General features: G+C 39.9%; 1 protein-coding gene across 1 annotated transcript; it reads left to right on the top strand.

Moving 5' to 3' along the window:
- Positions 1-6227: 6227 nt before the first annotated feature.
- On the top strand, positions 6228-11081 carry mpdu1b (mannose-P-dolichol utilization defect 1b). The gene is made up of 7 exons (XM_047385068.1): positions 6228-6409; positions 7369-7434; positions 8465-8597; positions 8731-8816; positions 9113-9231; positions 9577-9687; positions 9882-11081. Exons 1-7 carry the CDS (start codon positions 6283-6285, stop codon positions 10008-10010), a joined length of 771 nt encoding a protein of 256 aa, XP_047241024.1. The 5' UTR covers positions 6228-6282; the 3' UTR covers positions 10011-11081.
- Positions 11082-21127: the final 10046 nt, after the last annotated feature.

Below are 21127 nucleotides of genomic sequence, written 5' to 3'. Positions count from 1 at the left end.
GTGAAGCTACAATATTCATAGTCATGAAAATAAAGAAAACTCTTTGAATGAGGTGTGTCCAAACTTTTGGTCTGTACTATATATATATATATATATATATATATATATATATAAATCCTATTATACGTTATTATACTATACTTTACACTGTTTTATAAAAAATAAAAAAATAAATAAAGTATAACCTGATATCCTCTGCTTCCTGAATCTTTCTGTAATAGATCATCAATGTCTAATTTCATTTACATATTACCAAGATTGTTAACCAACTTATTTCTCTGTACCCGATAATTCCTACAATGCATAACATGTTCTATTGTCTCATCTTCCCCACACTCACATTTCCCTGTCTGATGTTTTCCTATTATAAATAAAGTTCTATTCAATCCAATATGTCCAATTCTAAGATGTGATATAATTTTCTCTTCTCTTGTTTCTTTCTGTTCTTCTCATTTCTCCAGTTTTCTTTTTTATTTTATAAAACCAACGTTCTTTCCTTTCTTCCTCCCATGACTTTTGCCACCTCTCTTCCATTTTTTGTTTTATTATACCCTTTATTTATTTTACTCTAAACCAAACATTAACCGATTGGCGCTCTCCTTAGCCATACTATCTGCCATTCCATTCTCCTTAACCCTGTGATGTGCTGGAAGCCATATAAAATTAACTGTAAGCTCCATCATATTGATTATATAAAGTGATTTTTGTACTTCAATTAATGTATCTGATCTACTATGTGTGTTATGATTCTGGCACGTCTGCTCTACCCTGTCTCCCTGGCTGCAATCAGCAGATTAGATGCACCTGGTGGCTGCTGCAGTGTAGTGCAATCTGTGGAATGCCAAGCACCTGTGTCTTCCCTGATATATACTGACTCTGACAAGCAGACGGTGCCAGATTTTTGAAAGCCATTGTGTGAGTAGATATCCAGCGTTCCTTCCTGTCTGATCATTGTTCTTGACCTTGCCTTGCCTTTTGGATTTATGCCTCTGCCTGCTCCCTGTCGGACTATTTGGATTTTGGTTGTCGACCTTGTTTCCTGCATCTGGTTTATGCCTCTGCCTGCCCCTTGCCTGACGCCTCTTGTTCCGATCGTTGACCCTGTTTCTGTCCTTGGATTATTGAGCCAGCCAAGCCCTCAGATTATTCAGCCTGGAGTCACTTCTTACCTGTGCTGTGGAGATCACCGCCTGCCGCCCACTGAGGTTTCCCCTCTGGGTTTCAAGTTCCACTCAAGACAAAAGCAGTGATTCCTGGAAGCTGTGAGGAGTGATACCTGTGTGACGTTTTCCTGTGGCTTAATAAACCTTTTAAACTCTCATTACTGTGTTTGGCTGAATCTTGGGTCCGCCTTTTTCTGATTCATAGCAATGTGACTGGCTATGTTGCAAAATGTCCAATGATGAACTAGAGTCTGAGCAAATGATTGATTTTAATGGTCTAACCTCTTCCACTCATTGAACTGCTAAAAGTAAAGTAAGCATTTCTTCTGTATAAACCGATACTCCATCAATTACCCTTTTTCCTACTTTAATATTACATTGTGGTACAATGAAAGCTATTCCTATCCTCTTTGCTTTATTTTTCGACGCATCAGTACATATATTCCATTTAATTCAAAAGTACTTTATTAATCCCAAAGGGAAATTAAATGTTGTTGTAGCTCATTATGAAGGTTTCTTCAAAGAGCCGTTGTAGATGCTGATGGCTGTGGGCAAGAAGGATCTCCTGTAGCGCTCCGTCTTACAGCAGATCTGAACACACTCTGTTGTTGTAGGACAGTCTCATGAAGAGGATGCTCAGGGTTCTTCATAATGTTCTTCATTTTATGAAGAATCCATCTTTCCACAATGATCTCCAGAGGTTCCAGAGGAATCCCCAGAACAGAGCCAGCCTTTTTTATCAGCTTGTTGAGCTTTTTTAAGTCCCTGGCTCTGATGCTGCTTCCCCAGCAGATGATGGCAGAAGAGATCACACTTTCCACAACAGACTTATAGAAGATATGCAGCATCTTGCTGCAAACACCAAAGGACCTAAGCTTCCTCAAGAAGTGCAGTCTGCTCTGTCCCTTCTTGTAGATGGCTTCACAGTTGCATCTCCACTCTAGTCTGTTGTCCAGGTGAACACCAAGGTATTTATACTCCTCCACCACCTCCACTTCTTCTCCCATGATAGAAATAGTGTTTGACCTATTCCTGTTTCTCTTAAAATCTACAATCATCTCCTTTGTTATATTCACGTTCAAAATGAGATGATTGTTTCCACACCATGCCACAAAGCAGTCCACCATCTTCCTGTACTCAGCTTCTTGTCCATCTCTGATCCACCCCACGACTGCAGAATCATCCGAATATTTCTGCAGATGACAGGAGTCTGTCTAGTACTGGAAGTCTGAGGTGTACAGAGTGAAAAGGAATGGTGAGAGTACAGTCCCCTGTGGTGCTCCTGTGCTGCTGACTACATGCTTAGAAACACAACCCTTCAGTCTCACAAACTGTGGTCTGTTTGTCAGGTAGTCTATGATCCAGGAGATTGTTGAGGCCTCCACCTGAGTCTTCTGGAGTTTCTGACAAAGCAAACCAGGTTGGATTGTATTGTAAGAGGTGCTGCAGAATCCCACAGAGCTGCTCTGCACAGCTCTTCAGGACTCTAGGGCTGACATGATCTGGACCTGCAGCCTTATTCCGATTCAGTCTCTCCAGTTGCATCTTCACTTGACTTCTTGAGACACACAGGTGGAAGGGGAAAGCAAAGGAAGCATCAGCACCTTCTGATATGGTTGAAGGCAAACATGTAGAAGCAGAAGGGTCTAGGGCTGAGGTGGAAGATAAAAATGTGAGGTGTTACTGGACAGCTGTGGGTCCTGTGGGTCAAATGAGGGTGGAATGTCTGTTTGGCTGTGAGCAGAAGAGGAGAATGCGAAGCTTGTTTCTGAACTGAACCTATTGAAGAATGTGTTCAGTTCATTGGCTCTGTCCAGACCTTCATTGGTCTGATCATCCTTCTGCTTGAAGCCTGTGATCTTCTTCATCCCTGTCCACACATCTCTGATATTGTTCTGCTGGAGCTTGCTCTCCAGCTTCTTCTTGTACACCTACTTGTCTCTTATCTTGACTTTAAGTTGCTTCTGTAAACTCCTCAATAATTCTCTGTCTCCCTCTCTGAAGGCTCTTTTTTTCTTGTTAAGCAGGTCCTTCAGGTCACTGGTGATCCAAGGTTTGTTATTGGGGAAGCATCTCACGGTTCTGGTGGGGATGATGTTATCCACACAGAAGTTTATATAGTCGGTTACACACTCAGTTATGGCATTGATGTCCTCTCCATGTGGTTGGCACAGTGCGTCCCAGTCTGTAGCCTCAAAGCAACCTTGCAGAGCTTCTTCAGCTTCCTGTGACCATTTTCTCACAGTCCTCTTTATTACGGGTTGCCTCTGAACAAGGGGCTTATATTTCGAGCAGAGAAAAACAAGATTGTGATATGATTTGCCTAGAGGATGTCTTGCTGTAGAGATGTATGAGTCCTTGACAATTGCATAAAACAAATCCAATGTTTTGTTTTCTCTGGTAGACCAGCTGACAAACTGTTGAAACGTTGGAAGTGTAGCAGAGAGTGAAGCATGGTTAAAATCACTAGAAATTGCCACAAAAGCATTGGGGTTTTGTGTCTGTAGCTTAGCAACAACTGACCTGATGGCATCGCATGCATCCCAAAAAGCGCCATTCAAAAAACTATGACGGAGGCAGAGCGAATGTTACTTAAAGCTAGAGGTACCCTATATGAACACGGCGAGAAGGCAGGTCGTTTACTAGCAAACTATTTGAAGGGTAGGAGGACTGTACAGATGATTGCCCAAATCAGAAGCCCAGCGGGACGGATGGTATCTGACCCTCGACAAATAAATTATGTTTTTATGGCTTTTTTTTTTCACAATTGTACAAGTAAGAAGCTCCTTCGGAGGACCTACCAAGCCAACTATTTTTTTCCGATATAGAAATGCCCAGGTTGTCAGATGAGGAGAAGGAAGGCCTAGATGCGCCTTTAAATCTGAATGAAGTATACAAGGCGATCAAGTCAATGAACAACGGAAAATCGTCAGGATCTGATGGTTTCCCGGTCGGGTTTTACAAAAAGTTTTCTTTAAAATTCGCACCCTATTACTTAAGATGTACAATGATGCCTTTCAACAAGGCATTTTACCTCCTACTCTCAGACAAGCGGCTAGCCAGGCATCTAAGCGGCGAAGTCCACTTAGAAGCGGGCTTCGCCGAAGGGCGGATGTGGAGCACAAAGGGGGCGGGGCTAAGCACGACTCTGGAGTGGACTCTGGACACTGTTTTTTGGAAAGAATAAAAAATGTCCCTTTACAGTACAGATACATTGTCACTAATTCTATAATTTGACATATAACCTGTTTTATGTACAATAAATGCAGACCTGCCCTATGAACATTTTTTGACATATCAGTGTAAATCTTTATATACTCTAAATAGCTAGACTCTAAATGACTTATAACATCATATTTAGATATCTTCATCTTATTTGTAGAAGGCAAGTATCAATGACTACTTCCTCCATGAACCGGGGTGGCACAGTAGAAAAGGCCACCCCAGGGCTTACAACTAATTGATAAACTCTAAACATGTTTGCTAATGCTGACATTGTCTATACAAATATTTGGAAGTGTTATTTTCTTTCTCTTGGCTTGGCGGCAATACTTTCTTTGTAGGGTGGACATCCTGATGCCTAGGGTTGCCAACTCCTTGATAAATAAATAAGGGACACCTCCTGTTAGGGCTATCCAAACCCACTGTCTGCACCTCTACCGGCCTGGTGATTTTTTTCACCCTTTTTCTTTGTGTGAAATGACTTTGGAAACATTGGACTCGAACCCAAGTTTAATTCGATGCATGTTTTTGACTGATACAAATATCCATGGAAAAACAATTATTCAGCAATTTATAAAATAATTTATTCTTTTTGCAAAATAAAATTACTAGACTAAAACAAATATCCTTTTAAAATAAATAAACCACTATTGAAAAGACCTCCGTCCTGCTTAACTTAAAACAATATAAAAAAAGCATAACAGTATAATGCAAAACATTTTCGTAATAGTGCATTTAGTGCAAACAAAAAGTCTGTAGAAAAGTTGTAAACATAAACACTTGTGCCTTAAAGGCCATAACTGTACAGGTGTAGTGAAAAAAATATTGAACTAGTGAACTAAAAACCGCAGTGCTGAATTATGTAGAAACAACCTATTTTTTCCATTTATAGTTCATTTGAGCTCTTGTTGCTGCAAGGAGTTGTTTGCTTTTCAGAACTACTGAGTAAAACTCTGAGCAGGACATTTCATTAATTAGACTGACAATTCGCTCACTTTTCATTAATTCTGTAGAACATTTGTTCCTCACATCAGTCCACTTATTATCTATCTATCTATGATGAGAGCACAGTTGCAAAAAAGTGGGACAACTTCGCCGAAACACGTTGTTTGAGCGGCGGAACTACGGCGCGCTGGTTACGAGCGCTGAATAAACACGGGCCTTTTTTGTCGCGTAAGCGGCGAGGAGACGCTGGGGAAACCGTATCTGATGGCGAAACGCGAATCGACGTAACACCTGTATCTAACCTTAGCAACGGTACCTGCTGGCCAATGAGATGAGCCAAAATATTCTGTTAGCTCATTGGTCACAGAGCAAGATATGGCTGGTAATGAATTTACCGTAATGTTAAATATAAAGCACCCCATCATTTATTGATTCTATTGACATTTTAGTAAAGATTTTTGATCCACCTAATAATACGGGACTACGTGGGTCCCGTTACAGCTCAATACGGGACGCGTACTTTTTATTCTAAATATGGGACGATTCCGTTTTTCAAGGGACGGTTGGCAACTCTACTGATGCCACTAAATTGGTCCAATTCACCAGTGCCAACTGTTCCCTTCTAGAGTGTAGCAGCATCTCTCCCAACTCAACTTGTAGTGTAGCAACTGGTGTAGACTTAGCTGCAACACAACACACTCTCATTGCTTATTTATGAATTATATCCAATTTGTTTAAGAAGGGGGACTGCAGCTGATTGATACACCAGTCACTATAATCCAGAACTGATCTCACAGGTGCTATATACAGTGTCTTCATCACGTCCATCTGCACCCCACTTTTTACCTCTCAGTTGCAATAGAGGAAATATTCTGCTTATGGCGGAACCTTTGTATGTCGCTCAAACTGCCGGGACCTTAATACCGTAGCACGGTAAGAAACGTAATCGAAAATGGCAGATACGTCAGATTATCCGAGGGGATCATCTATTATGGATCCTTTAAAAGGGGTTTTAGTAGCATATTTCATGCCAGAATCTTGCTACGATACGTTTTTTCTGGATTTTGACTTTCTGGACGGTGAGTGGTTGTTTCGTCATTTTATTCAGTCTAAGGGTAACGCCGGGTGTCTCGTGATGATGGCTACATTAGTTCAGGTCTGAAGGCTTCCGGGATTTATTGGTTGGTTGTTCATGTATTTGTTAAAACACCATATCCAGATCAGTACCTGACAGTGGCGGAAACATTATGGTAAAGCTGCACAACCAGAAAAACAGGTACATTTTTTAATGAATGGGAACTAAAATCGTGAAACATTTTGTATGGATAATGGAAATAGAGTTGAAAGCAGATTTTTACATACGCTGTGGTGAAAGACTTTTTCCCCTCATTAAATGAGAACAAACTTTCCCTGTTTTACATCAGTTGGGATTTCCAAAACTATTTAAACATGCTTAATTCCAGAATAATGAGAGGGGGGAATTTTAAAAGCTTTCTTCAAATATAGAAGTACATACTTTTCCTTACTGTATGGGTCAAACATCAGCTGAACAATGATGTAAAGCTTGGATGTTGTCAGTTCTTAACTTTCATCTTTGTAAAATTCCAGTTGAAGTTTTCCATACAGGATCCCTCTCCCCTTTTAACCAGCAGAGCCAGTAGAGGGTGATGTTGGTCTGTACCTACTTTCCTAGCAAGCAGGAATCCTACCTACTTGGATGCATGATGGGAAGAAGCCAGGCCTGCAAGCCTAGTGTGATGTTGTGATTAATGTTGTTCTGGGACAACCTGGGTTCATCTAGATTTTCACTTCATTTTAGATTCAGTTGTGCACATTCTAAATAAGGTCATATTGGTACATAAGCAAACTGGCTCAGCTCCAACCCAAATAAAGATCTATTCCAGGTCCGTTTTCCCTTTAATCCAATTCATTCCATTGCAGTCCATTAACTTAAAATATTCTGGGTCCAATCAATAGGATAAATGTCTCCACTCTATCTGCTGTGTTCAAGTGTTTTATTCCTCTTTTTTTGTATTAGTACCATGTCTGAAGATTGTAGTGAGCAAGGCCCTGGGTATCGGCATCATCCTGGGATCTGTGTTGGGTAAATCATTTATCTTCTTATTCTTTTTATATCTGACTTAACTTAGCATCTGACTAAATCATAATTATCTAAATTGAGCTTATACGGCTTTTGTTTAAGATATCTTAAAAAAATATTAAAATATAAAGGAGTCATTGATTTTATTCCCAGTAAAATAAATTACAGTTTGAGTTGAAACTGAGATAAAGCGTTCTTTATGATAGAAATAACCAGTCACCTTTTAGGATCATTTTGGCTCTACTTAATAAATTTCAGCTTTAAAATCAATTCAGTGGTTTTTTTTGGAAAGAAGAAATTAGTTTTGCTAAGAAACAAACAATGCATCTGATCTTCATGGAACTTCAGTTCTGCTGTTCTACGCGTTCACAGAACGGTGGGCAGCAGCGAAGAGAAGAACTTCATTTTGACATTAAAAGGCCTCCAGCAGCCAGAGCTGGATTCCAGCAGCTTTTTTAATCATGCAAACCTGCAGAACTTTGTAGTGTTGGTAATACTGTCTAAATGGCATGTCAAAATTATTCATACCCTTCTCAATAATCGATGGAAACATTTTTATTGGCATTACTGGAATCAAATCCTTCTTATAACTGTTAAGAAGCTTTAAGCATATTTCCATGGATTTGTTTTTTAAAGATTTGTCTTTGATGATGAGCTTCAAGTTGAGATTGGAAGGCCTCCCTGCCATCACCCTAATCTTTAGCTTCCTCCACCGATTAAAAGATTACTTTAAACCTAAATCTACCAGAAATATGAATCATTCTGGGCTTAACTGTGTGTTTCTGCAGACCTCCCATCACTGTTTGACTAGCACTCTTCTTTATATGCTCTGTCCTTTAAACCAGATCATTTATTTCACTGGTCAGCATGTGAACAAGATTTATTTTTAATGATGTGTTTCTTCTTGGTGTTGCTTAATTTTAGAGCTCTTTCACACTTTTAGACAGAAATATGCTTGAATGGATGGAATACCTTAGATAAATGTACTCTTGTGTATATCTATAATATCAATGCTTTTACTCTTGGTTCACAGTGAAATTACCTCAGATTATAAAGCTGATGGGAGCAAAGAGTGCTGAGGGGCTGAGCTTCAATTCGGTGCTCCTGGAACTGTTAGCCATCACTGGAACAATGGTGTACAGCATGTCCAACAAGTTCCCCTTTAGGTTTGTACCATATGCGGGTCAACTCTGGTCTCTCAGAGCAGCCATGCAGCCCCCTAACATCTACCATTACACTCTATTGCTTATGTCCAGCTTTGGTTTGATAATTGAAATAAAATGCTGAATATTACCTCAGTGCCTGGGGTGAGGCTCTGTTCCTCATGTTGCAGACTGTGACCATTGGCTTCCTCATCCAGCATTATGGAAGACGAACCAGCATAGGTAAGAACAGATAGTGTTACAGTAAGTGACCAGTACTGGTATGTGGAGGAAAAACTTAGTACAAAATAGCAAGGCTAAAATTAAAATATTCCCTTACTGTCTTAAATGGGTTTGCTTCAGTTCAAGTGGCTTTTACAGCTGCAGCACCACGACCCAAACAGTGTGCACATAAAAACAATTTTAGCTTAAAGTTGTTAACTCAAATAAATCTTGTTAAAGTTCAGTAAAGCTGCAGTGAGATAAATCCTAATCTATTAGACATTAATCTAAATATTGTTGCATCTCCACTCTTCCAGGTCTCTCCTTTCTGGTGATATATTTTAGCCTGCTGGGGGTCCTTTTGTCTCCAGTCACTCCCATGTCAGTGGTTACCACCATGCAGGCTTCCAACATGCCAGCCATCATCATTGGCAGGGTAGGCAAACCCACAGTGGAAATCAGAACACTTTTCATAATTTTTCTCCAGCATCGAGGACACAGATTCCACTTACTGTCCGGTTTCTAACATGCTTAGGTCAGGTGTTATTATGGCAAGGCTTTACATGTCACCTGTCACTAGTCTTAATGATCTGAGTTTATTCTTCAAATCATCTCTGATAGTAACACTGTGTCAGTGGTACATACAGTGGTAACAAGTATTCAATGCAGAATAGCTTAATTATTAGGAATGACCAATATTTGACGGGAACAGGAAACTAAACTGCTGCATCATCTGCAGACACACTGCAGCTGTCCAACTAAATGTGTTTGATTTTTCCAGCTGATCCAGGCTGCAACTAACTTCCGCAATGGGCACACCGGCCAGCTCTCTGCTATCTCTGTTTTCCTGTTGTTTGCTGGATCCCTCGCTCGGATCTTCACCTCCCTGCAGGCAAGAACAGGCTCTTCATTTTTGTCTTGAACACTTCTTCATCCAATGGTCCTTATTCCTCTACTGAAGGTGGAGCAGGGGCATGTTATCTAGAGTTATGTATTTAAATTGATATTAAACAACAGCCAGTTTAGACAATTCAGAGCCTATTTTTGACATGACTACATTTTTAGAGCTATGTTGTGTTCTCACAGGAAACTGGGGATTCACTGATGGCCCTTACATACGTCATATCTTCTACGTGCAACTGCATCATTGCCCTGCAGGTTCTTTACTACTGGAACAGCAGCCCTGAACATAAGAAGAAAAAGAAGAGTGAATAAATAAAAAATCTTTAAATGTCATTTTTAGAGCATTGTTTAAATGTACTTATCCTGGTTTAGAACTTCTCCTCTTCAAAACCTGAGGAACTAACAGACAATGAGCGGAGTAGCACTTAATGTCCCGTTGAAGAAAGAGATGAATTTTCTGGACCAAAGTGATTGTGTGCTGCTTCTCTGGCTTCATGGTTGAAAGCTGGTATTGTTGGTGGGGTCCAGATTCTCCTTTCCCGTGAGGCACAATCATCACTCAGTAATCACATTCCAGTGGAACTGTTCTGATGATTAGGATTAATAAATGTAAAGGTTCTGTTTAAGATCTGTTCCTGGCCCTTAAATATTTTTCTAATTATGGTTATTTTGTCATTAATGATTAAAGTCTGATTATATGGTGAAAACCAACATTTTATCTTTAAGAGTTCCTTAAGAAGAACAAGTATGAATATTCCATTTTCAAAGCTTTTCAGAGCCATAACTAAAGCTACGGCACAGCAGTTCCAGTCCTTTTTTTATTCTAAATTTGATGTAAAAAGCTTTAAAAGCAATCAAGTTGAACTGGACCATTTCTGTAAACAAAACCAAGCATGTACCTTTCCACACACTACGCTTACCAGGATAATCTGGCAGAGAATCCTGCATGTGAACAGGCTGATTGACGGCTTGGAAGACAAGCGAAACAAAAGCTTGGTGCTTTTCAAGTCAACACACTTGAAAAGCACCAAAGGCCTGTGTTAGCCTGTATTTACTGTACTGAAAGTAAATGAGTATTAGCTTTCCCTTTTTTTCGAATCAGTTTATGTTTTGCAGTTGGAACAAGCTGAAATTATTTGTAAAGTTGCGCTATCTGATTGAAAGCCTTCATTGTTTGTTCTTATTTATTTTTTACCATGCTCCCTGAACTGGAATGAATAAATAAAACGTTTGTCACACATTCCTAGGAGCATGTCACTGTATTTTTCATGATGCAGGATATATTTTCTACACTTTTTGCTGTGGTGTCTATAAACTGGAAGATTTATATACAATTTCAATAAATACAAATCATGGTGGTGTTGGTCTACATGAACATTGAAACAGATGGTTGGATCGTTTGAAAATGTTGTACTTGGCTTTAAAGTTGGGATTGTTTTTTTTCTTTATGCAGTTAAATCCAACCAGGCCTCATTTATATGGAAACAGCAAAGACTAAGCAAAGCAAATGTTTAGCTTACAGATGTATTTCCCAGGTTTTCAACTGGATCAGTCAGACTCAGATGGTTTTTCAAGATAGTACCTGTTCCTTTGAGGCACTATACAAAACAGCTCCACAAATATACAGGTCCTTCTCAAAATATTAGCATATTGTGATAAAGTTCATTATTTTCCATAATGTCATGATGAAAATTTAACATTCATATATTTTAGATTCATTGCACACTAACTGAAATATTTCAGGTCTTTTATTTTCTTAATACGGATGATTTTGGCATACAGCTCATGAAAACCCAAAATTCCTATCTCACAAAATTAGCATATTTCATCCGACCAATAAAAGAAAAGTGTTTTTAATACAAAAAACAGTCAACCTTCAAATAATCATGTACAGTTATGCACTCAATACTTGGTCAGGAATCCTTTTGCAGAAATGACTGCTTCAATGCGGCGTGGCATGGAGGTAATCAGCCTGTGGCACTGCTGAGGTCTTATGGAGGCCCAGGATGCTTCGATAGCGGCCTTTAGCTCATCCAGAGTGTTGGGTCTTGAGTCTCTCAACGTTCTCTTCACAACATCCCACAGATTCTCTATGGGGTTCAGGTCAGGAGAGTTGGCAGGCCAATTGAGCACAGTGATACCATGGTCAGTAAACCATTTACCAGTGGTTTTGGCACTGTGAGCAGGTGCCAAGTCGTGCTGAAAAATGAAATCTTCATCTCCATAAAGCTTTTCAGCAGATGGAAGCATGAAGTGCTCCAAAATCTCCTGATAGCTAGCTGGATTGACCCTGCCCTTGATAAAACACAGTGGACCAACACCAGCAGCTGACACGGCACCCCAGACCATCACTGACTGTGGGTACTTGACACTGGACTTCTGGCATTTTGGCATTTCCTTCTCCCCAGTCTTCCTCCAGACTCTGGCACCTTGATTTCCGAATGACATGTGGAATTTGCTTTCATCTGAAAAGTACTTTGGACCACTGAGCCACAGTCCAGTGCTGCTTCTCTGTAGCCCAGGTCTGGGTAATGCGGCACCTGTAGCCCATTTCCTGCACACGCCTGTGCACGGTGGCTCTGGATGTTTCTACTCCAGACTCAGTCCACTGGTTCCGCAGGTCCCCCAAGGTCTGGAATCGGCCCTTCTCCACAATCTTCCTCAGGGTCCGGTCACCTCTTCTCGTTGTGCAGCGTTTTCTGCCACACTTTTTCCTTCCCACAGACTTCCCACTGAGGTGCCTTGATACAGCACTCTGGGAACAGCCTATTCGTTCAGAAATTTCTTTCTGTGTCTTACCCTCTTGCTTGAGGGTGTCAATAGTGGCCTTCTGGACAGCAGTCAGGTCGGCAGTCTTACCCATGATTGGGGTTTTGAGTGATGAACCAGGCTGGGAGTTTTAAAGGCCTCAGGAATCTTTTGCAGGTGTTTAGAGTTAACTCGTTGATTCAGATGATTAGGTTCATAGCTCGTTTAGAGACCCTTTTAATGATATGCTAATTTTGTGAGATAGGAATTTTGGGTTTTCATGAGCTGTATGCCAAAATCATCCATATTAAGACAATAAAAGACCTGAAATATTTCAGTTATATGAATGTTAAATTTTCATCATTACATTATAGAAAATAATGAACTTTATCACAATATGCTAATTTTTTGAGAAGGACCTGTATAACCAAGTAAAGTAATCTTGTGAACCGATTCAGTTTAAGCACATGCCTTCCAGTTCTATCATAGTTATAATACAACATAATCCAGCTCAGTTTATCCTAACAGAAAGAAATATCCAGCAGAATTCTGCTCAGTATGAGTGCCCATCTGCAGCAGCTGGCTGTGGGTTGAGAGGAAATGTTAGACTTGAAATAAAGAAGAAAAACAATAGTATTCTTCCGGAAGAACTTTCTACGTTACAAAAAGAATAAAAAAGAAACCTTCAGTGGTGAGAACAAGTATTTGATACATTGCCGATTTTGCAGGTTTCCCACTTGCAATGCATGTAGAAGTCTTTAATTTTTATCATAGCTACTATTCAACTGTGAGTGATGGAATCTAAAACAAAAATCCAGAAGATCACTTACTGTGATTTTTAAGTAATTAAATTGTATTGCGTGAAATAAGTATTTGATACATCAGAAAAACAAAACTTAATATTTGGTACAGAAACCTTTGTTTGCAATTCCAGATATCAGATGTTTCCTGAAGTTCTTGACGAGGTTTGCACACACTGCAGCAGGCATTTTGGACCACTCCTCCCAACAGATCTTCTCCAGATCCTTCAGGTTGCAGGGCTGTTGCTGGACAATACGGACTTTCAGCTCCCTCTAAAGGTTGAGGGGCACTAACTGTCATGCTGGGAGTCAGCGGGGTGCGAGAGGCAAGGTGGATTGAACCGTCTTTACTCATCCGTGAACGATAAACAAGCCTCCAGTCACTAGATGGCAGCAGTGCTCAAACAAATCAACAGACTGCCTGCACCAGTGGAAAAGTGCACAGCACTGGTGAAAACAGAGCTGAAGAAGTTTGTCATCGGACTGAAAAGAAAAACGGAGGATTTGTCAGTGGCAAGAAATGGCGGTAAACATAAAATCAGAAAATATGACAAAGCCTACCTTGCCCCTGGATTCACCTTTAATACGGTCGGAAATGAAGACCCGTTTGTGTTTTGTGTCTAAAAGCTCTGACAGCAGATAGCATGGAACCAAACAAATAAGGCGGCACCTGGAGACTTTACACCCCAGTTATACCAGTAGGTTATTGGACTTCTTTCATCAAAAACTCGAAAATAATTGACAACCACTGCATTAAGGGAAGTAAGCTATCTAAGGGAGAACTTATTGGCCCTGTTGTGCAACAGTAGGTTTAGTTTGGCTACATGCATAACAAAAAGTGCAAAGCACATATATTAACAAAGTTAGTAATTTAGATTAAAATTGCCAAGTCACTGCCAAGTTAATTCAGAGCTGCGCACTTTAAAGCAAAATATTAGAAAATTGGAGAGAAAATGCTGCTCTATACACCAAGAGGAGTTCTACCTAATCTGGGTAGAACGTCTTTTGTTGTACATAAAGACTCTTCACAAAGTTTATTTCTCATCATTAATAGAAGATAATAAGAATATTCCTAGGTTTCCTTTTAGTACAGTTGCTAAACTAATAAAAACGATCATAGCTCTGTTGAGCCATCCATTCCCTTAGCTTTCAGCACTTCTGACTTTATTCATTTTTTTCCCAAACAAAAGTGATTCTGATAAAAATAAAATAATTGGAACCCCACAAAAAATGATTACTTCATCCTCAGTGAGACAGCATTTGAGGTCACTTTAAAACTGATTAGGGTTTTGATCCAGTTCAGCTTCTTGAGTTATCAAAAATATCAGCTTCATCTAAACCTTTAACTTCTTACTTATTTCATGTGACTTCCTGAATCATTTAAAAGATTTAAAGTACTTCAACATGTATGTATGGTGACAGTCTTCCTAATAGAAGTATGGGAGGCATATTCACGTTATTACAATGATTTGGTAAAGATCAGCATTAAGCTATGATTGTGCTCATTTCTACAGCTAGATAGCACCATTTGGATTTGATACAATCATTGTAGAACTAAAGGGCCAGCAACATTTATTCTCTGTCAGGTTTGAGTCACTGATGTCATTGAAAAAGTTGTTGGTTTGCTGTAATTCACTACAAATAGTCTCTCTGTGACTGCCACAGCACCATTGCCATGGTTATTTTTGACACATGGTGGGTGCTTTCCAGGTATTTATACAAATTTGCATATGTATTTATGGGCGGGGACTGGACAGACCAGCAGATGTTCGTCCAGCTGTGCCCAATTCCATGCAAAGTGGGTTGTATTAAGAAAAGGTGTGCAGTGACATGTGCACGCATGGTTTTTTAGTATGAAAGCTGCGCACTCTATTATACAGCCGATTGTACATAATGTTGGATCCAAAGATGCAATCTTTTACTCAGCCAGTGAGATGTAAAGAGGAAGGGCTCTGTTGCATGCCAGAGTTTTGTAGATGGGGATTCCAACTCCTCCTTCCTGGAAGCTGTTCAGGAAGTTGGATTAATGCTGTGCATTCTGTGATTCAGGGTTTTTAACCAGTCTCTTTTGTTCTCTGTAGTTCAATCATTTTGTTCCTCTCATGGCTAGACCCCAACACCCTCATTTATGAATCATGAATGTGATTAAACTCAATTTTTTTAGAAAGCTGAGTTAAATTTCACATGCCACACCCAGGCCTGATTATTACCTGACTTGCAGATATAATAAATAAATAGAACCTCTCAGAAAGAGCTCAAAAACAACACATCATCTAAAAAAAATTCAAAAACAGTAGAAAAACAAAGTCATTGACATTCATCATTATTGAAAGGGTTAAAAACCAATTTCTAAGACTTTGGAACTCTTAGGCATAACCTTTATTAATAAGACTCATAGCTGTTTTTCCAATTTATACATTGGTGATATAAAGTATAAGTTCTAATGTTTCCCTTTTGTTAGAATAGGATAAGAAGCTCATCGACACACATTACGAGGATAAATGGCCCAAGGGTTGTCATAAATGACCTGAGGCTGGGGCACTGGGTTTGATAGTGGAGCAGCTGGTATAACTGGTTTGATTAGAAAGCTACAGTACACTTAGATTAAGGATGGACACCCACTACTACACAACCTAACAGATAGACACCACAATGATGACACATAGTCTACTGATAATCACTGAGGGAGGGAACATCCATTGCATTGGAGTGCCAGATATAAAACTACATGGGACCTTCTATGGAGGCTCTTCATCATCCTTTCACAGACGGTCCGAGATGGGAGCCTCAGCGCTGATCTCTGTAATCATTCTTCTGCCTTAATTTAGATTAAAAGAGCTGAAAGTTAGAAACTGTTTGAGAGTCGTTCGTTTAATAGTCTTTAGGTAGAGTGTGTGATTGCTTCTGGGGACCAAGGACCGGAGGACCTCCGAGGTATCTGACCGCCAACATGGTGCGGTAGCTCGGACAGAACGAATCAAAGTGCGAACTATAATCCCCAAATGGAGAAAACATGCAGTGGTGAACCTTTCCCAGGAGAGGCTGGTCAGCCTAAATTACACCTAGTGCTTATCAACGGTTTAAAGAGGAGGTCACAAAACAACCCAGAACAACATCTAAGGCTCTGCAGACTCCACTTAGTTAAGGTCAAAGTTCATGATTCAATAATAAGAAAAAGGAACTAAGCAAAATGGCCTCCATGCAAGAGTTCCACGGCCAGAACCACAGCTGACCAAAGAGAGCATAAAGGCCTATTTTACATTTACCTAAAAACATCTAGACTTCCATCCATCTATTTTCTATACCCGCTTCTTCCATACAGGGTCACAGGGGAGCTGGTGCCTATCTACAACAGTTTATGGGAGAAAGGTGGGGTACACCCTGGACAGGTCGCCAGCCTATCGCAGTCCTCTAGACTTTTGGAAAAATATTATGCGGACTGTTGAGACAAAAGTGAAACTTTTAGGAAGGTTTGTATTTGTGTTTGTCTCCCTGCAGGCGAACACCCAGCCATCACTACAGAACCTTAAACCTTATCACAGTTTGGTTCTGCAGCAGGACAATGACTAGCAAGGCCACCTTTGAAAAGTGGTAGCTTAAGGCAAGCGCTAGGGGGTGCTATAGACAGTACTCCAATAGCTCCTCCAAGAAAATATCTTGGTCCTAAAGATCTATTTCCAGGAATGGACTTAAAGGGCAGCGAAAATACTATTGACATAGTCAACCAAATATTGTGTCCTTGGCAAATGAGATATTGCACACACTAAATCTGCTATGATTATGCTTTGAATACTGTTCAGCTCTAACATATAATATACAAACACTACGTGGGTCTGGTGTGAAACGAGGATCAATATATGGAAAAGCATTGTATACCCCATGTTAAGTACATTAGAGGATCTGTGAAGCTATGGGCCTACATCCCTTCCAAAGGCCCTGTACAAAGTAATAACAGCAGAATTGGCAATATATTATAATTATTAAATTATTTTATATATATATATATATAATATTTTATAAAGTGTGATTGTAATTATGTTTAACCTAGGAACCAACAATAATCCCTAATAAACAATTATTATGAGCAAAATAAAAACATTGACAATGGTAAATTACTTTTGTTGTGAATCGTCTCTATATAAATAAAATGAACAGGGTTTTAAAAGACAGCATTTTAGACATAGCCTGAGGTGTTCAGACTATTATAGAACCAGTTCCTGACTGGTTTCTAAAGTCAGACTCTACACTTTAACCACAAATCTTGAATCCTTTTTTTTTTTTCAAACTTTTTATTTTCTTGTCTGATTTGGGTTTCTTTCACCTGTCCCTTTAGTTAGATTGCTTGAGGACAATTTTCTTCACCCTGCTGGCTTTACTCTTTCTGCTCTTGTTAAATGCATTATTTGAAATTATTACGGCTTAACTTTGTTTTTTCTTTGTACCAAACTTTTTTCTATGTGATGTTTTGCTAACATTTTTTTTTTGTCCGAAATTTCTTGTCCGGTGGTTTTGCATCTACTTCTCTTCCTTTCCTGTTGTTTGAATCATAACATATCTAGCTAATTTTGAGTGCATTCTGTCTTCTTTCATTGAAAGTCTGAGCTGCAAAAGTATGAAATCTATATAGAAAATCCTGACGGATTGTTTTGTGACAGCTTTCTTAGTGGCATAACTACTCTTGATATTCCCATCTCAGCTATATATAATTCCTCCTCTCCTCCTGCATGCGGACATGGAGTGTTCATTTAAGAAAGAAAACAAGAACTGCTCATGAATAAAAGTTTGAGCTTGGAGAATAAATTAACTTTGAAGGACAAAAGCTTACATTCAAAACCATTTACTTCAAACAGGTTATGACTGGATTGTGTCTTCAGTTCACTCTTTAAAATCCTGTTGGTGACTACTACCCTTTCCTACACACAAAACTCTCAAAAACACTGAGAATGACCACCACTCTTTGTGTACTCCTAAGTCACTCTCAGCAGATCCATGGCAACCACTTGTTGAAGCTTCACTGCTTGTTGCTGGGCAATGCGATGTACTGGAGCAGAAAATCCCTCCATTGACACGCTCTCCGCCTCGTTCTGCACTCACCGTTCTCCCTGCCTCATCCCTGCCCTACCACTGACCACTGTCAAAACAACCAAAGTTTGTGCTCTACTTCAGTGGAACACTCAGCAAAAAATACATATTTTTGGATTTCCCTTGTGTTGTCGTGCCTCAGCACCACCGACAGTAAAAATGATATAAAAATATATATATATATATATATTTTTTTTTTTTTTGTTTTTTTGTTTTTTGTATGCAACATATTTTTCTTTATTTAAACAATATGCATTCCACACCCTTGTAATGTCATGGACTGCAGGTTTACTGGTGGTTCCTAGAGTGTCTAGAAGTAGAATGGGAGGCAGATCCTTTAGTTATCAGGCTCCTCTCCTGTGGAACCAGCTCCCAGTTTTAGTCCGTGAGGCAGACACCCTGTCTACTTTTAAGGCTAGGCTTAAAACTTTCCTTTTTGATAAAGCTTATGGTTAGAGTGGCATAGGTTATCCTGAGCTATCTCTGCAGTTATGCTGCTATAGGCTTAGGCTGCTGGAGGACATAATGACCACTTTCACTCTCTCTGCTACATTCTCACACTACTCTCCAACATTGTTTTTTGCTGTTATTTCAGCTTTTAACTCTATGTTGTCTTTATTTTTTCTCTTCCTAGAAGCTACACCTCACCTGGCTCTGTGTTTAGCTGTGACACTTTCCTGGAGGGGGGCAACAGCTGGGAAGGGTTAGCCACTGCTACCTTTAACTTATGTTCTCCTTCTACAGATGATACACTTGGTCTTGTCTTTCAGTGTTGAAGCCTGTCTCTTTCCTAGACATAGCTATTAGCTGAGCCTTTACTATGACTAACTATTTGTGCTCTCTTTCATACTCTAGACTTGAAAACTGTCTTAAAGCTTATCTACTTAGATGTTTTTCTCCTAGATGAAGCCACTAAAGGAGTTACTGCCTTTAACGTTTTACTTTTCTTACACATTGAAAGTACTCCAGGATGAGTGCTTCTGTGTTCTTTTTGTATGAATGCTGTTCTCTTCAACTCCCCAGTCAGTCATGGCAGATGGCCACACACACTGAGCCAAGTTCTTTATTTTTCTTTATTCCACCATCTTTGTGTTTTTTGAGAGTTCAGAATGTTTTTCCGAAATAATCTGAGCATCTTTCATATTTTTGTTTGTGTTGTATATTTAATATTAAGACGCTTACACTAAACTGCTTGAGCTAAAATTGTCTTAATATACCTGGAGACATTTGGGAATAAATAGACTGCGACTAGACTCAGTGTTGAAAATTTGTTTAATGCCTAATAGATAGTGATGTCTACAACATTCAAAGTGGTAACCCCTAAATCAGGGGCTGTTCCTCTGTTTTTGTCCTGCTGGAAACTTGGGAATTCCTGCTTTCAAGTTTAAAAGTAAAACACCACAAATCCTGCTGTTTTTTCAAATTGAAACTGGAGTATTGTACGTTTTGGGCATCAACCCCACCACCCCTTCTGATTCTGACAAATAACTTACATGAACCATAAACACAACTTAATTGAAAGATATGTCTAACTTTGGTGTATTTTATTTGGCGAGCAGATATTTGGACAAACACATTTGGCATTCGATCTAAGTGGCCTTAGGATCATCTGAACATGCAAATTTTCCACTTGGTTTGCTCTGAAGTTTTACTTAATTTTACTATATGCTTGACTTCTAAGCTTGGAGTTTACTGCTATAATGATCAATAGTTTAATCCTCCCAATTTAGTGTGACCTTTGGTATTAGTTCGAACCCCAAACCGTCTTCATCGGTATTGGTATGAGAAATGGTGCAGCTAAAGGATGAGCTTTGACAGCAGCAAAGACAAAGTGGCGATAGGTTCTCTGAGGAACACTGGGTCTCTCCGTGTCCTCAGCATCTGTTCTCGACTCATTCTCCCTCCCTGCTGCTGATCCCAATGCCCTCCGTTTTTCTCCTCTCCCCTCCCCTCGGTGACCGATTAGCCGGTGTGGGGTTCTCTCCTATTTCCATAAGAAAGGCGACAGTCGGTGAAAGGGTTAAGCCTGAGGACGCAGCCCCCCAGAAAGCAGCCCTAATTTTCTGCTCGGTGGGAGAGTGAGGGAAGCGGGGAGAGGGAACAAAGACGCCCAGGGGAGGAGCGGAGACTCCGGCTTTACTATATGCACCTGCGGCCTGAAAAGCCACAGACAATGCGCCTCCGAAACGGCCAATTACGGCCAGTTTTCTAAGGAGAGTCCCGGTGGAGGAGGATGGCTGTTGAAAGGGAAAGGGAGGGCAAAGAGGAAAGTGAATTTTAAAACAGGTTAAAGATAAGAAAGTAAATAATCATTGGAGACAGTATAAGACCCCCCTCAGATCTCCAGTCTCCTCACCCGTGTTCTCGTCTTAAAGAAATTTCGGTTTTGCTTGGGAAGACCCATGAGAGCTGAAGGCAAAATGAATGAAAGTTAGCCAGTCTAACCTGTGTTACCAGCTTTTTCACTTCGGTCTAGTGCAACCTTAGAGTCAGGAAATTACTGAAGCTACATCCCAAAATTAGCCCACTCTAAAAATGTTTATACTTATTTCGCCGGGTATTTTAACAAGGCTACACTGACAGTTTTTAGATATCTGGGGAAACGAATAACTTTTTATGGGTTTTGGCCTTTCATTCACACATGAACTCCGTTTTACATCACTAAAACAAATGACTGAAAAGTCCGGCCAAAGAGGAAATTTATAAAAACTCTGTTTTTGAGCCTGCTTGTGCCCATGATCAAACGGACTTTTACGGTTCGGCGCAACACTGTCTGCGACAAAAATATTGCGATGCTGA

Source organism: Girardinichthys multiradiatus, chromosome 14 (genome assembly GCF_021462225.1).
Source record: "Girardinichthys multiradiatus isolate DD_20200921_A chromosome 14, DD_fGirMul_XY1, whole genome shotgun sequence".
NCBI classification, from domain to species: domain Eukaryota; kingdom Metazoa; phylum Chordata; class Actinopteri; order Cyprinodontiformes; family Goodeidae; genus Girardinichthys; species Girardinichthys multiradiatus.
Note: the sequence above shows the minus strand (reverse complement) of the source record. Positions and strands in the feature narration are given on the sequence as shown.